This window comes from Pseudopodoces humilis, chromosome 15 (genome assembly GCF_049639895.1).
Source record: "Pseudopodoces humilis isolate 2021_Gansu_Grassland_sample_001 chromosome 15, ASM4963989v1, whole genome shotgun sequence".
Taxonomy (NCBI): domain Eukaryota; kingdom Metazoa; phylum Chordata; class Aves; order Passeriformes; family Paridae; genus Pseudopodoces; species Pseudopodoces humilis.
This window is the reverse complement of record NC_142214.1, coordinates 6,206,138-6,222,189: the sequence shown is the minus strand read 5'-3', so window position 1 is coordinate 6,222,189 and position 16,052 is coordinate 6,206,138. Positions and strand designations below refer to the sequence as shown.

The 16,052-nt window shown below is 56.6% G+C and overlaps 1 protein-coding gene across 1 annotated transcript; it reads right to left on the bottom strand.

The window, feature by feature from the left end:
* Positions 1–1,917: 1,917 nt before the first annotated feature.
* EDA2R (ectodysplasin A2 receptor) lies at positions 1,918–15,453 on the bottom strand. Its single transcript, XM_005526244.3, has 9 exons — positions 15,285–15,453; positions 10,153–10,261; positions 9,310–9,488; positions 8,442–8,527; positions 8,112–8,276; positions 7,496–7,642; positions 6,875–7,353; positions 6,597–6,645; positions 1,918–6,209 (listed from the first exon to the last, which is right to left on the bottom strand). The coding sequence occupies exons 2-9, from the start codon at positions 10,237–10,239 to the stop codon at positions 5,914–5,916; spliced, it is 1,488 nt and encodes a 495-aa protein (XP_005526301.2). The 5' UTR covers positions 10,240–10,261; positions 15,285–15,453; the 3' UTR covers positions 1,918–5,913.
* Positions 15,454–16,052: the final 599 nt, after the last annotated feature.

Below are 16,052 nucleotides of genomic sequence, written 5' to 3'. Positions count from 1 at the left end.
ATAAGCTCAGCTCAGGGGTCCCTGTCTGCACAAGGACAGGTCCCCACCTCTGCAGATCCATTTCAGGGCGTGCAGGTGAGGTATCCACACCACACACATTTCACCTGGGCTCTTTAAAGCAAAACCCCATCTGTCAGGAGCATGTGTCTCAGCAGGATTGTGATCTGTGACTGCTGGGGGCAGCAGGACACTCATCTTCCTTCCTGCTCCAAAGACAGCTCAGGAGAGGGCCCAGTGCGTGTGTCTCGTGGGCCAAACAGCATTCCCTGGCATTCCCTCTGCAGCCGGAGGCTTGCCAAGCTGTGAGTGCCTTCGCACAGCTCTGCATCCCAGCTGGAGATGTTCCTGCTGGAGGCAGCTGAGGGAAGGAGCGGGTACCTCAGCACCCTGAACTGCTGCCAGCCTCTCTGGGAAGAGTGGCTGAGGTGGCTCCAGCCTTGCTCTGACCACCAAGGTCCTCAGCCACACACTTGTCTGCTCACATGGAGCACGTATGTTTCTCTGCCAGCTCTGCTTCACAGGAGCTGACTCTTATCCCAGCTTGGAGTACAGGAATCCCAAGCACTTTGAAGAGAACACGATTGATTTAGCATCGCTCCTTGGGCTTCAGCCAAAAACAAGGCAAGACCAGACAGCACAAGTGGTCTGAGGTGAGGAGCAGAGGGGGTGTAAACCTCTTGATCACTGGGAGTTCCTGCCTTGGGTGGGAGCATCTGCTCTGCATGGGAGGGGCAGCCCTGTTCTTCAGAAGAACAGACTCGAGGTGTGGCCAAACCCACCTCCCTTTCGCCTACTGCACTGTGTCCAGCCACCTGAGAATGCAGAGTCCAGATGATTACAACCCCAGAGCCAGGAATCACTCGAAAATAAGGCATGACATAGGTTGAATCCCACCCCAAAAGCGTGAAGGAAGCTGATCTCCCAATGGACACTTCTGGCCCTCTCCTCCTGCAGAGGCAGTGGCCTCAGCCAGGTGACAGGCACAGGCAGAGCTTTGGGCTCAGGTCACCCACGGGAGGGCCACAGCACCCTGCCCACACCTTCAGCCTCAGGCTGGTGCAGGCAGGGACACTGAGACTGAACCTGTGCAGATTGTGGGGATATTGGGCACTCTCAGAACACCTGGGCTGCAGCACGTACAGCATCTGTGACAGCAGGCTCCAGACACCATGCTCCACAGAAAAGGCTTCTTTGGAAGCTGTGGATGCTGAGTTCCCCCACCAGTGCCATGGCTTTGTGTTTGGTGGTGGAAGAGTGGTTCTTCTGGGCCCTGGCTGTGCTGTCCATAGCTGTTGCCCTGTGGAATGACAGAGGCAGCCAGGCCTGCAGCCACGGCACTGCATCCTCACATGCAGGATGAGCTGCAGCACTGCAAGCACTCCTAGAGCCTGCCAGAGTTTGGACAAGTATCATAGCTTTAATTAGAATAGAAAACATCCTTCATGCTAATAATTATTTTAAACATACCAGCATAAGGGCATGAATAGGCTTAATGAGCCCTGTAATTACTGAGCTTAAACAGTAACTGTTCCTCAGAGAAGCTTCAGGAATGGGAGTTCCTTGGGCATCGTTTAGGGGTCCCTGCCTCCCCCTGGCCCCAGGCCATGCAGTGAACCACACCTGAGACTTGGCCACTATGGGGAATGTTAAACCCACGTAAAAACCAAAGCTGATGCCTGTGGTGGGGGGCAGGTGCTCTGGGGGGGCCCTGAGGGGACAGGACCATGGCCCCCCCATCCAGCACCACCCACTGCAGCCCCTCCTGCCTGTCCCCACACCAGGGATGAGGCTGCTGACCTCGGCTGCTGCAGCATCTCTCTGGGAAGCGCTGCCTGCCCTGCCAGCCAGGGCCCAGCAGGTGGGCAGGGGGCCCGCAGCAATGGGGAGAGGAAGCAAAACTCAGCAAGCGTCACCATGTCTGGCTCCAAAGTTTATTGAACTACAAACACACATCACTCAAGAGCACCAGGTCTGGAGGAATGTGAGGGACCAACCCCCTTCCATTAAAAGGGGGTAGGAGCTTCAACTTCTGCTTGATTTGAACACAAACAACACCCCAAACCCAACAGTAACAACGCTACAGAAGAATTCCAATGGTAACAGCACAGAATTTACAAAAATATAAATAACCTATTCGTAACCTTAAAGAAAAATAACATCTACCATAAAAAACAACATGTATTCCCTTGGGTAAACTGTGGCTACAGAAATGTAGTGATTATTTTTTCTGAAAAGCACCAGAGTCTGAAGTATTAAATAATCCAGCACAGAGATGGGATCTCCCCCCAGAACTTGCAGACTCTTCCAAGAAGTGTGCCTAGATCAGTAACACCAAGGTTTCTTCAGTATTGCCCATTTCTGTTAAAAGCACATTGGAGGGACAGCTCTCATGAGCCCCCTGTTCAGGAACAGTACCCGAGGGATGTTCACCAATTGTTTACCAGAATAAACACTTTAACAACAGTGAAGTATGTGCCTATTTTAAGTCTATGCTTAAGAGCTTCCCAGAACAGGACTGGATTTAAACTTATCATACAAATTCCTCTGCAAATCAGACTTCCAGGCAAGAGTGGTGTGGAAACCAATCACTTGTAAAAAAATAACCCCATTGCACTGGAGTGTTTCCACTGTTCAGTCCTACCTCAAGTTTGCACAGATGCAGAGTTATTTGATTTCTTTCACCTCTCTGTGAGCCATGCCAGCTTGGCACAAATGGCTTCCTGAGGCTGTGGCATGAGATCCAGCACTACAGGAATTTCCCTCCCTTACATTTCATGTGTAATGCTGAAAATACTATTAAAAAGTAAAAGTCAAGTATCAAGTCCATTGGTTCCCCACTGAAGCAGTTTTCTGCTCAGGGATCACCGTGGCTCTGATGCCCCAGTCATGGCATTATCCTGGTTTTCAAGGCTCTCATGGTTCCCTGAGGGCTCTGGCTGGGCTGGAGGCAGCCTGGCCAAAGGGTCTTAGGGTGGGCTAAAGGCTACCTGTTGAACTTTTGGCCCTTGTAAACACAGCTGGCTTTGTCACCACAGCTGAAGGAAGGTGCCTGCCACGAGCACAGTGAGAGTGGGGAGCAGCCCTTGGCTGGGAGCTGGGGGAGCCTCACAGCCACGTCCTGCAATGCTCTTGTGCAGTGCCCAGCCCTGCTGGAGCGCCACCAGTGCGACCTGCACCCACGTCAGGCTCTGTGGAGGAACCACAACAGCTCAAACACCTAAAACCAGTCCCTGGCAAGCAGTGCTGAGGCAGCACACCCTGTGGCACAGCCTCCTGAGGGGCAGGAGCTGTGGCATGGCACACACCATCCTACACACCCTGTATGGCGTGGCTCAGACCCACACACAGCACAGCGCTGCACCCTCAAGTCAGGGGTTAAATTTTGACTGCAATATTGCTCAGATATCAAACAATTGAAATATAAGTTTACCTTAAAGGCTATGAAGGAGAAAGGGTTGATTTCTTTATAAAAGTGAGGAAAATCTCCAAACAAATGAACTAAAGCCTCACTCTGTTTGCTTGGCCCAGAGTCCCACCCTGGCACACCAATGGAGCTGGCCAGCATGTGAAGAGATTTGCAGCACACACCTGTGATGTGTCCCTGCTGTCCACAGCTCTAATTTAACAGCCCTTCCTGCTCACCTCTTGCTCCTGACACTGCCATGTGACAGGAGCAGGCTGGCTCTGCCATCCTGCCTGGCTGTCCCAAGTGACCACATGCTGGTGGCACTGGCGACATGGGAACACACAGGACAACCCACCCAGCCCAGTTCCAGCTTCAAAGCCAGGGCCAGCAAGCTGAGCTGCAGGGAGGCTCTTAGTCAGATGGAGTGGGTGAAGTTATTTTCCTCCCACTGGAAGTGACTATGTCCACAGAGGGATTAAATATTTATTGGATTTTGTGAGGTGATTAAACCCAGCACTCTCCCTGCCACAGAAAAGCCTCAAACAGGAAATCCCTGGCCCCAGGCTGTGTGTGCTATAGCAACACTCCTGGCTGCTCCCTAACAGCGATTGTGCAGCAAGAGTCTGACTAATCCTGGCCCCACATGGAACAAGGTTCAATGCTGTGGGTCTTGGGGAGCAAAGAGCAGTAAAATGACCTTGACTGTGGAAGAAACAAGCAGTGAGGGGGAGTGCCAGGTCCAGCTCAAACTGCCCATGACTTCACTTATCTGAGCACACTCTGGGCGTGCTCAAACCCCAGCATCTTTAAACAGGGAAAGGAAATGCCAGCAGCTGTTATTATCTGGGTTGGGGGGGAGGTCTGCCTTCCTGGAAGGGCACCCCCTTCTTTCAGGTACTGTGGTCAGATAAAGGAGAATTCTGTGGGCTCAGCCCAGGGGCCTGGGTGGGGGCAGCAGGCAGTGGGGTAACAGTGCCACTTGCTGGTGACCACCACACCACCGGCCTGAGACCCCGGTGACAGGCAGGACAGCAGAAGGCACTCCATGGCAATGAGGAACAAAGCAACAGAGGCAGAGCCCCAGTGATGCTGTCTGGGAGTCTCGGGACAGCTAGGGTGACACCACACTCACTTCCTGAGCTGGAAGAGACCACAAAGATCATGCAGTCTAACTCCTAAGTGAATGGCCCGTAGTGGGACTGAAGTCTCAGCCCTGTCAGTGGTGCTGGGCTCTGAGCCACCGCCGCAGCCCTGCCGGCAGCTGCTCTGCCCGTGACCCCGGCAGGAGCCGCCGCCTGCGTGCCTGGCCGCCCCCGCAGCGCTGTGCCCCGCTCAGGAACGTGTCCTGCAGCTCCTGTCCAGGGCCACCAGCAGAGCCCCAGTGGCCAGGGCAGACCGAGAACAGCCCAGCTGCCTGCAGACCCCAGGCTCAGGCACAACACCGAAATCAGGGTGAGCGGTGACAGCAAGACTGTGGCAAGTTATGACAAATCCCCCCAGGATGAAATACCAAGCAGAAGGGTGCTCCCCCTTCCCAGCAGCAGCTCCCAGGAATGAGAAATCTGGCCATTTTTAGGCAGGAAAAAAAAAAGAAAAATATTATTTTAAAAGAGGAGGAGCTTCTGGAGGAGCTCCTGCTGTGCTGGCACAGGAACGTCACTGCTGCTTGTGACCGGTCACAGCTTCAGCTCTCAGCTGCCACCCACGGCACAGTGTCCCTGCCCCTGACACCCTGTGCCACCACAGGCGGTTTGTGAAGCTTTGGAGGTGATGGGCAGGGAACAGCCACGAGGCTGGGGTGAGCCTGCACCTGCCCATGGCCAACAGCCACAGCCCAACGAGGATTTACATCAGCTCATCTTGGGAACCTGTCCGAAACTTGTGCCAGGATGCTACACTGCACCACAAATGAACATGAGAGGAAGGTGCCAGGGTAGCACAGAGGGACAAAGGCTGGAGCCTGGCACATCAGCCATGGCCAGGTCTTCTGCCAAGGAAATTGCAACACAGAGGGAGAGAAGCAACTGAAAAGTAAACAGAAAGTGGCAACTGGCACCCAGGAAAGCAGAGCATGGGCCAGAGGAAGGATGGGAAAGCTGGAATGGAAGGGAGATGATGGCTGGGTCCATAGGAGGACACTGCCCACAAAGACCGAGCCCCATGGCTGAGGGAGCCCTGTGGCAACAGTGGGGCAGGAGAGGGCTCGCTGCAGAGCCAGAGCACCACAGCACAGGCAGCATAGTGACTGACAGGCAAGGGTGTCACAGCCAGAGAAAAACAGCCTCTGGAGGGGCCTGAGTAAGCCCTCCCCCAGGAGCAGGGAAAAGGCACAGCTGTGCTTCCTGGAACCCCTGTGCAGAGATGCCCCTGTTGTGTCCTTCCATTCCGCCATGAAAAGACCACCTCTGTGTGCTCCTGCCATGCACACCAGGGAGGTTATGTGACTGCAGGCCACCAGATCCTCCCTCACATGAGTGCATGCAGCTTCCTCCGTCCCTCCCTGTCCTCTAGTGCTGGCAGTCCGGCGTGGGGCTGAGTGTGAAGTGGTCGCAGAGCAGGAGCAAGGCGTCAAACCGCTGGAGCCGCTGCAGCGCCTGCGCCAGCAGCGGGACGGTGACAGTGGCTCCCGCGTAGGTGAAGTGTGTGACCAGCTGCTCAAACCCCGAAATCCGTCCCAGCAACTGGGGCATGAGCCCCAGCTCCAGTGCCACGTGGCTGAAGTTCTTCACACCGTTCAAGGAAGGGTCCAACAAGAAGGCAAGCGACTGCACCAAGGAATGGGGCAGCTCTGCTATGGGGAGACCTGGGGGCAGCAACACAGCGAAGTTGGGTTAGTACTCACCCTACCCAAACAGAATAAGGGCAAAGCCAGCCTCCAGCCTCAGCCCCTGATGAGCAGGTGAAAGCCCACCCTTCCAGGGTAGGTATTTCCTCCAACATCACTTTTAGAGCTCAGCAACATGGAGCTGGCTCAGTCCTGGGGAAGCTGGTAACTGGTGACCAGCTGGGCCACCTGCCCACAGGCCACTCCAGGCAGCATCACAGAAATTATAACCTGTGGAGCAGCACCAAAGACCACAAGTCAGGTAAGTCCCTGGTGGGGACATGGTGGGTTTCTGGAGGAGCTCCCTTCCAAGCCTCTGATATGCCCGTACTTGGCGTACAGAGGCGAGACTGGAAGGCCCCTTACCTTTGGCCGTGCTGCTGATCTGAGTCACCAGGCTCTGGGCATCATCCACCTGGCGAGACAAAGACCCCAAGGTTGGTGGCAGTCTACTGAGAACAGCAACACCTGGCTCTGCTCCCAGGGCTGTCAGAGGGGCTCAGGGAATGGGCCCTCCAGCCTTTCCACCCTATATTAACGTAACTCAGTCCATGCTCCTACCCCTGTGTTGAGCCCAGCCTCTGTGCCTGAGCTTTGGGCAACTGGCAGCAGTTCTGAGGAGTGATGAGGCTGGAGGAACTCACCGGCTGCTCCCCGGGTGGGATTTCGGCCATGGGCAAGTGATGAGCCCCCTCCTGCACCACAGCACCGCTCTCTGCTGGAATCCTCTTCATCGCCCGGCTTGCTGCATCCTCCAGCCGCTCACCGCCCACAAACTCCGCCTGGGTGGAGAACTTCTGGAGGTCCAGCTCAGTGCACTCCACGGGTGCATGTGGCCACTTGTGCTGCATCTCGGAGGCACAGGAGGAGAGCGGGGCCAGGGCCTCCACCGTGCCTGGCCGGCCCTGCCTGGGGGTGGGGGGCGGCAGGACCCCGTCCAGGCAGTCACCGTGGCCCGAGGTTCGGATGAGGGGCTGGCTTTCCAGGAGGCTCCTGCCCAGCTGGGCCTTGGAGGCAGTGCTGACTGCAGTGGCTGGTGGCAAGTCCATCTCTGGCTGGAGAGAGGGGAGCTGGAGACCCACGGCTTCCCCATCCGAAATGAACTGCACCGCTTCCACGGGGCCTGGAACCAGAAACCAGCATGGATCAGTGAAGCTCAACATCCAGCTCCATCCTTCTGCCTAAAGGCATCTCATCCTGGGACCATGTGAGCTGGAGCCCAGCACCACCCTCCCCTCCCCAGGGAAGGCAGCAAGAGCTGGTACCTTCTGCCTGCCTGTAGCAAGGGCTCAAATTCTTCACGCCCAGGCAGCATGGTCCAGACATCTGCTCCTCACACAGGAACCTGCCGGGTGTGGCTGCAGTCGGGAACGTTGCTCGCTGGCCTGAGAAGTTCTGTGTCCTCAGGAAGACTTGGAGGATAGAGAAGAAACAGCCTGAGCAGAGGTTTGGCTCGCTTCCCTAGCATGTCCTCAACCCTGTGGTATGTCTGCCAGCGAGGAGCTGGAAGCCCAGCAGCTCCCTGGCATGCTGCTGGATGCCATCCTGCCCCAACCCTGGCCACCAAACCTACAGCCCTCTTCATTCTGCAGCAAAGAGCACCCAAGCAGAAACACCTCAGAAGGGAGGATTGGCAGTTCTGACTGTGAAATGGCCTCCTCCACCTGATGGCCCTAGGAAGGAGGGAGGCTCCTCTATGACACTGAGCAGGTAAAGCACAGCAGAGGTCCTGCAGGCATGAGAAGCAGGATGAGGTGCCTGCTCTGTACGGGCTGAGGAACAGCTGGGTCACTGTGCTGTGAAAGCTGCAATGCTCTACCCAGCAAGAAGGGGCCATGGGCACAGGTGAATGGCACAGCAAGGAGGAGAGCACCTACTCACCTCTCTGGCACTGGCTTTTCCAGAATCGCTTGCAGTAGATGATGGAAAGTGCCAGAAGCACCAAGACGATGATGACCAGGGCACTGCTGGTCAGAGCAAGAAGGGCTGTGTCCTGTGGTGGTACAGTAGGGACAGCGACCTTCACCAGGTTTGTTCTAGACCGACCTGCAAACATAATCCACACAGTGCTGGAGCCAAACTCTGAGGCTTGGAGCACCCCTTCCCTGCCCATCCCATGTCACATGCCATGACTGTGCCTCCTCCAGCAGGGCTGAGGCTCCCCTGTGCCCACATCACCTGCCCCGAGCCCACCAGCGTGGGGGCACCTACACTGTGGCTCGGAGGATGGCGTCTGCTTGGTGCAGGGAATGCACTCCCACTCCAGCTGCCCACTGATCCGTGCCTTCCTGTAAAACCTGCCAACAGAGCAGACAGGCTCAGCCTGGTCCCCAGTGAGCTCCCACCACCCTGCCTGTGCAGCCAGCTGTGCCACCCACCCCACAGCAGAGGGGGACAGCTGACCCTGCACTCCTGCCTGGCTGGCAACAAACAGGAGCAGCAGGGCTCTCGTCACTGGCTAGAACCACACCGCACCTACTCATTCATGTCGAGACATTTGTCAAGAAGCGACATCTTTCTAACAGCACTCTCACCTCTGTGTCTGCTGAAGTGGATTTTAATGATTAATGGCTCCCCACAGGTCTGGGAACACCCCAGCTACAGCTCTGAGTGAGAGGAGGCTCATACACTGGAGCCCTGACTCACTCCTGTCCCAGGCCCACCACTGGCCAGTGGTGTCTGCAGCACCTGGGTTTGGTACAGGCTGCCTGAACACAGACACTTCATTTCAGTCACCCCTTAAACCCCCTCTTTGGGGACTACCAACCATAGTGGTCTACAACCCTCCATCTTCCATGGCTCAGCCACCCTGGTGTCCACAGAACACCTAGAGTCTGGAAGTTCTCTTTCACAGCTCGTTTATGGGACCCTTCAGGTTCCCTTCTCTGAAGCTACAATGGGACCCACCAGATGGGTCTGACTTCCATGTTGTTAGCAGTGTCCTCACAGAGGCATCACTGGGTCACCAGGCTCCTCTCAGGTCCCACGTGGGACCATGGGGGGCTCAGGTGAAGCCCCCTCTGCCCAGCCCCTCGCTGCCTGTCCCCAGGTGTGGCTGTGGTGGCTGTGCCCCGCTCACCCCGGCAGGCACTCCCCGCAGACGGCGTCGGCCGTGGCTGTGCAGTTGGACTTCTGGAGGCGGTTGATGAGGGCACAGGACAGGCAGGGCTTGCAGCCGTGATGTCCCCAGCGGTCCTTGAACTTCCTGGGCGGGCAGGCCACGCACTGCGCGTCCCCGCCGCTGCCGTCGCCGCAGTCCTGCAAGGCACGAGGTTGGGGGCATGGCTGTGGTGAGGGGTCACCGTGGGTTCCAAAAGGAACTGAGGGAAACAGTGTCCCCTCTTTGGGGGCAAAGGGTGGCAGGGCCACAGCTCATGTTCTTCAGAACCCAGCTGAGAGCAGCTGCCACCAGTGCAGTCCCCAGGAGACACTGGGGGACCCTGTCTGCTGCCCAGCTGGGGCCCACTGGTGTGCTTTGGGTTTTGGAAAGCTCCAGCAGCACCACGCCCCAGGAGGCACCACCAGGGGAACCCTGCTGCCTCCCACCATTCCAAACCTCCCACCCCTGAGGCCAGGGACCCCCTGCAGCAGTGTCCTGCTGGCACCCACCCATGCACAGCCCAGCCAGGCAGTGTGACCTTGCTCAGGGCTACAGACCAGGGGAAATTTTGACTTCTACCAGTAAAAAAAAGGAAATCAAGTTGCTTCTTGTGCTGTCTTAAATCCCCCACCACCTCCTGCTTCCGTTGTCTCACCCTTCTACCAGGGTAAGTGAAACAATCCACCATCCCATCCTACCAAGTTTCTGCTCTTCCCAACATGCTGGGACCTAAGATCATCTTTCTGAAGGGAGGCTGGCAGAGGATTAACCCAGCTGTGCCACCCATGATGATTTCTGCTCCTTACAGAGAAGTCAATTTACCTTGGAAAGCTCCTGCCCAGGCATGCACTTTCTGCAGGGGACACATTTCTTCTGGTCATCCAGGTACTCGCTCTCTTGGCAGGCCATTGTGCTGAAGAGGAGAGGGGAGCTTGGGAACGAGAGGAAGAGAAGACAGAGGGATCAAAGCCAGCCCTAACACATTTGGGATGATCAGTGTGCCCATCTCTGGGTGGACATCTCCACCTGGCCCGGACAGCAGCCGACACTCCTGAGCGCCATGGGTGGGACTTGGGCAGGAGGTAATTCCTGGCTCCCTCCACATGGCTCCATCCATTCCAAGCTTCCCAGCAAGGCTCGTGATGAGCTTCCCCATTCTGTTGCCACCTTGCAGCTTCACAATGCAGCAAATGAAATTTTAGTCACAGTACTGAAGTACTGATCCACTAACTGCTCATGTCACCAGTGGATTCTGCCAGCCCCAGCCGTGGCTCTGGGTACCAGAGACAATCAGTAGAGAGCTTGTCCCCAGCAAAGGCTCAGCAAAGCCCCAGCTTCAGGATCCAGCATTGGTGTGACAGCACCAAATGCTGGTGGCTGATGTGTCCCTGGCAGAGCAGGACACACTGCCACACACACACCCTGCACCCCCAGCAGAAAGGGACACACACACACACACCCCTGTGGACCTGCTGTGTCCCCAGCAGAAAGGGACACACACACACCCCTGTGGCCCTGCTGTGTCCCCAGCAGAAAGGGACACACACACACCCCTGTGGCCCTGCTGTGTCCCCAGCAGAAAGGGACACACACACCCCTGTGGCCCTGCTGTGTCCCCAGCAGAAAGGGACACACACACACCCCTGTGGCCCTGCTGCTCCACCCTGGAGCTGTGCAGTCGCTCAGGCACGTTTCAGCTCTGCATGGCATCGCTCACAGCTAATTCGGAGGACCAGCAGAAAAGCTCTCACCTCCCTCTGAAACACCCTCCAGAGCCTTTCTGAGGTGCATTAATGGCTCAGCAGAACAACAGAACCAGCCCAGGAGCCACAGGGCTACACTGTCAGAAAGGATGGCTCAAAGGGCAGCACAGGACCAGCATCTTGATCAGGGCAAGCAGTTCAGACTGAAGTTGCAAAACTGAGCAATTTATTTGGAGTTTTGGAGCTGCCTGATTATTTTTGCAGATTCTAGATGGGTTCTTCTCATGTTGACATGGAATAAAATCCACTTTCACTAGACCAATCTTCACTCTGCTTTTCCTAATACCGTGTGCAGAAAATCAGGAGAAAAACTGTTCAAGCTGCCTTGGGAGCAAGTTCTCAACACCCATCAGGAATAGTGAACAGCTTTTGGAAGGCACCACCCTGAACTGCCTTGAAGAACCTGGCACTTCAACCAGAGCTGCTCTCTAGGAGGGAAGCTTGGCCGGATGTCTGGCCCCTGCAAGGCTCTTGCAGCAGAGGGGGTCATCTACAGGACCCCCAGCACCTCCTGCCACAGCTCCTTCCCCTCCCACAGCAGCATTCCTCTGCAGGCTTTTTCTGCCTCCTCTGCCTAATCCCACCACTCCCTTGCCGCTGCCTTTTGGAAGCGGACACTTGGCTGGGCTCCCCCGGCTCTGGAGGGCCGGGATTCATGGGAGATGAGGTCTGCCCAGACCAGCACAGCGCATGAGTCACCCTCACGTAGCTCCTGCTCGCAGCACATGGGCTGATACAAGGATCAGCAGCCAGATCCACGGGGACAGGAGGAGCTGAAGGGACTAAATCTGTCCTGCAAGCACCTCGGGAGGGGCGTGGGCACAGCTTATAACTAGCATAAAGGTTCCTGACACCATTAAATAGAAGATTTGTCACCATCTCAGAAGGTGGTGAAAAGGGAGCCCAGTGTCACCGCCCCAGGAGGTACACAGGGTTTGGTGTCAGGGTTCAGCTACAGGTTGAATGCAGGAGAGAGAATAAAAAGAGGAAAGCCAGGTCCCAGATGAGTGACACACATGTCCTTTGAAGGGCTGGCACACCAGGCAGGAGTCACCCAGCTGCTCTGGGAGGTCAGCGTGCCAGGGGCCTAAGCCCAGCCTCCGGGTGAGTTCAGGGCCCACAGCCCTGCTCACCCCTGGCAGCAGGTGCCTCTGCACTGCTGATGCTCCGGTCTGGAGTTTGGTTCAGGCTTTTGCCCCTAAATAACAGCACAAGATGAATGAAACAGAATTGCAGGCAACAGGAAAGGAGCCCAGATATCAGGATATGGAGAATATGGAAAGCAAGGGGCTGATTTTTACTTTCTCTCTAAAGTGCTGTAATACAAGGAAAAAGGCACTGGTGAAAAAAACCTCAATAAAACAAAAAAACCCCAGACCAGCAGGGTTTTTGGTGAAACTGTCCTCTGAACAGAACTTTTCCACTTTTCCTCATCTATTTACAGGATTTCCCAGCCTTTCAAAGGGCCTGAAGCTGAGACAATGCCCTCAAAGCCCCCTCCCCTCAAGAACACGGTTTAAAGCAGTTTGCCAAATACAGAAAGTTACACAGGCCAAAGGAATCCTGTGTCAGAGCTGCTCCAAGCACAAGGACGTCTGCCAGGATGATGGAATCACTCAGGATGGAGGAGGCAGCCATACCCCATGTGCCAGGCAGGTCTGCTGCTGCTCAACATTTTGTTGAATATCTGGCATGAAATTCAGAGTTGGGGGATCTTTGTACTTCTTATTTCAACACCAGCAGACCCAAGACACTTGATTTGTACATGGGGGGCACACCTAAACCACCTGATGCTGCCCTGGTATGGCAGCAACCTTGGATCACCAACTGATCTTACTGAGGCTAAAGGAAAAGCCAAAACCAACAACTCCCACTTCTTTGGGACCCACATGGAGTCTCCCTGAGACTGCCAGAGCTCTGGCACAAGGGAATATAAAGAACACACAGTAACAATGAGTATACTTGGGACACAGTAGCAATGTACTTAGAGGCTGAGGGAAAGAAGAACCTCCCTGCCATCCAGAAACATGATATCTAAATTAAAAACATAATTAATTTGTTAAAGAACTCTTTTATTGTCTTAAAGAGACATCCTGCCTGAGCAGGAAAGCAGAATGGGTTCCCCACTGTATCAGCCCTTAAGATACCAAAACCATGAGCTCCTGAATGAGTTTTCACTGCATGAGATGAAATGGTTCCAGCAGTGCCACAGCATGAGCTGCAGTTTATCCACCCTGTGACAACACTACAGCTCAGCCATTGTCTTTTCTCTATGAAAGTGTAATTTTCAAAACAAAATCAGACTTTCAAAAAATTAGTATTGGAGTCCAATCTATTTCTTTTGTGTGCAGCTAAAGGATTCTGGGAGAAAAACAAGAGTGAGGAAAATAGTAAGTGAAAAGGTAGAAAATGAAAGTAGTCAGTGAAACCTTCAGGGCTGCTGATTCTCCCCATCTGCCCAGCAGGTACTGGGGCAGGGGGGGGCTGGCAGGGATGCAGGCAGGACAGGAGGAGATGGGGTGGGCTGCTTCCCATCCCAGCCACAAACCCTGTCCCCTCCAGCCATGGGTCTCTGCTTGCCTGGGACAGGAGGTGCCCAGAGCCACCCTCAGGGGCTCAGACAACCACCCACCACCCCAGCAGTGGCTCTTCCCTGTCACCACGTGAGCCAGCACACACATTACAGATTTCTACTCTGCTGCAGGACTGACTGGCACAGCCAGGCAGCACTATGCCTCAAGATGAGACACTTGTATACATTGGAACCTAAGAACAGAGAGCTGAAATCCTAAATAAGAACTGCAAGTGAAAGGCAGGGGGAAAAAAATGCTATCTGGAAAATATGAGTGCATGCTTCATGGTTGGCCACAGTCAGTTCCAGTCTCCTGCTCAGCCATTCCCTCAGCCATTCTGGTCCAGGCCGTGTCTCCTCATCTCCTTGTGCTACAAACCGTGCCGGGAGAACCTCTGCAGCACTGGGACTCCTCTGGGAAAAGGGCTTCTCACACAAGTGAAAAAAGAGGAAAAAAAGTGGAATCTGAGGCTTTCCACGTGGCTCAAAAATCAGCAGGTTTCCCAACTGGAGATTCTGCACACACAATTGCCCACTAATTGTTTTATCTGGAGTGGCTGGGGGCTTGTGTTTGCTGTAAGTGAAAGCACCGTGTGCTCGGATGGGAGAGGAAGTGCTCCGAGCTTCTCTCACACTCTCACTCCTGCACAGCACGAGTCCCCAGGGCAAAATACCCACTTTCCAGTGATTTCTGCCAACTTAGGGCTGCCCACTTTGGAAACCCACACTCTGCCTTAACAGGTATCTCAAGTAACACCCCTAAAGCTCCTATCAACTTGCATAAAACTCTGGATTTCCATCTGTTTTTTTGCCCCACATCTAATTCTCAGTAACTTTCACCATCTTCCTGCAATAATCAGAGAACCGCCGAAGCCGTGAAAGCTCTGAGACCATGGAGTCCAACTGTTCCCCCAGCACTGCTAAGGCCACCACTAACCCACGTCCCCGGGCGCCACATCCACGCGTCCATGAAATCCCCCCAGTCGGTGACTTCACCACTGCCTGTGACGGGGCAAGAATTTTTTGGGGGAAGAACTTATTCCTAATGCGCGACCTAAACCTAGCGACCCCCGTATCTGGCAGCTGCTCGTTTCTGGAAAAGCAGGCGAGGCGAGGCTGGCGGCGGGACGGGTGCGGGGGCAGCGCGGTGCGCGGAGCCCCCGCGGGTGCCGGCCGTGGGTGCGCCCCGGGAGCGCCGGCCCGGCTCGCCCACCGCCCCCGCAGCCCGGCCGGACCCCGCCGGCGCCCCCCGCCGCCCGCACGGGGAAGGCGGCGGCGCTCCGGGATATCCCCGGGCACATCCCGGCCAGGAGCCCCGCCGCGGCGCGGCCGCCCCGCATCGCCCGCCCGGCACCCGCCGGGACCCTGGCTCCGGTCTCCGCATCTCCCGTCCCACCCAGCCATCGGCCCGGTGCCGCCCGGCCCGGTACCGCCGGCGTGCGGAGGTGGTCGCGGAGCCGGCTGCAGCCCACGTGTTACGCTGCGGGGAGCGGGACCCGCCGCAGGGCCCGCCGGTGCCCCCGCCCCGCACCCGCCTCGGTCCGGCGGTGACACCGGCACCGGGGAGAACCGGCACCGCCGAGAGCGGGCGGGCCAGGGGCGGGACCCCCGCGGCTTACCTGGGTCCCGGTGCCGGCAGCACGGCGCGGAGGGGAACCGGCAGAGCGGCGGGACCGGCAGAGACGGCGCAGACCCGGACCCGAACCCGGACCGGCACCGCACCGGCAGTGACTCGGCTGCCCCGCGTGGAGCGGAGCGGCTCGAAGCCCGCCCCGGCCCGAAGCCCGTCCCGGCCCGGGCAGCGGGAGTGCCCCGCGTCCCGCCCCGCAGCCCCCATTGGCGGCGGCGCAGCCGGGGCGGGCCCGGGGGCGGTGTGGCCGGAGCTCAGCGCCGAGCGCAGGCCGGGACAGCTCGCTGTCACCCGCCGGGGTGTGACACTAGAGAGCCCTCGGGTTTGCGGGACCTGAGGCTGTCCCGGCAGCTCAGGTGGAGGCTGAAGGAGCCCCGGGCCCGGCCGGGTGGGAGCACGTACCAGAAAGGAAAAAACTGGCGGCTGTGCCTCGCACAGGGTGTGTGCACCGTGTGCTGTGTGTGTGCACCGTGTGCTGTGTGTGTGCACCGTGTGCTGTGTGTGTGCACCCTGTGCTGTGTGTGTGTCGTTTGGGCAGCACACACCGGGCATGGCCGGGCCCAGGACACACGGCTTCTCCAGGCTCAGCATTAACTGTGCCAGCCGTGAGCCACCCTCCGTCTGGGTGGTTCTGGGGAGCCTCGCCGGAGGTATCCCAAGATTGCCGTGCAATGTCTGACTCTACCGCAGTGTGAACCAAGCTGGTGTGTGGAACTGAACCTCCTTAACCGGAGTTAACTCTCCCCGTGACAGCCCT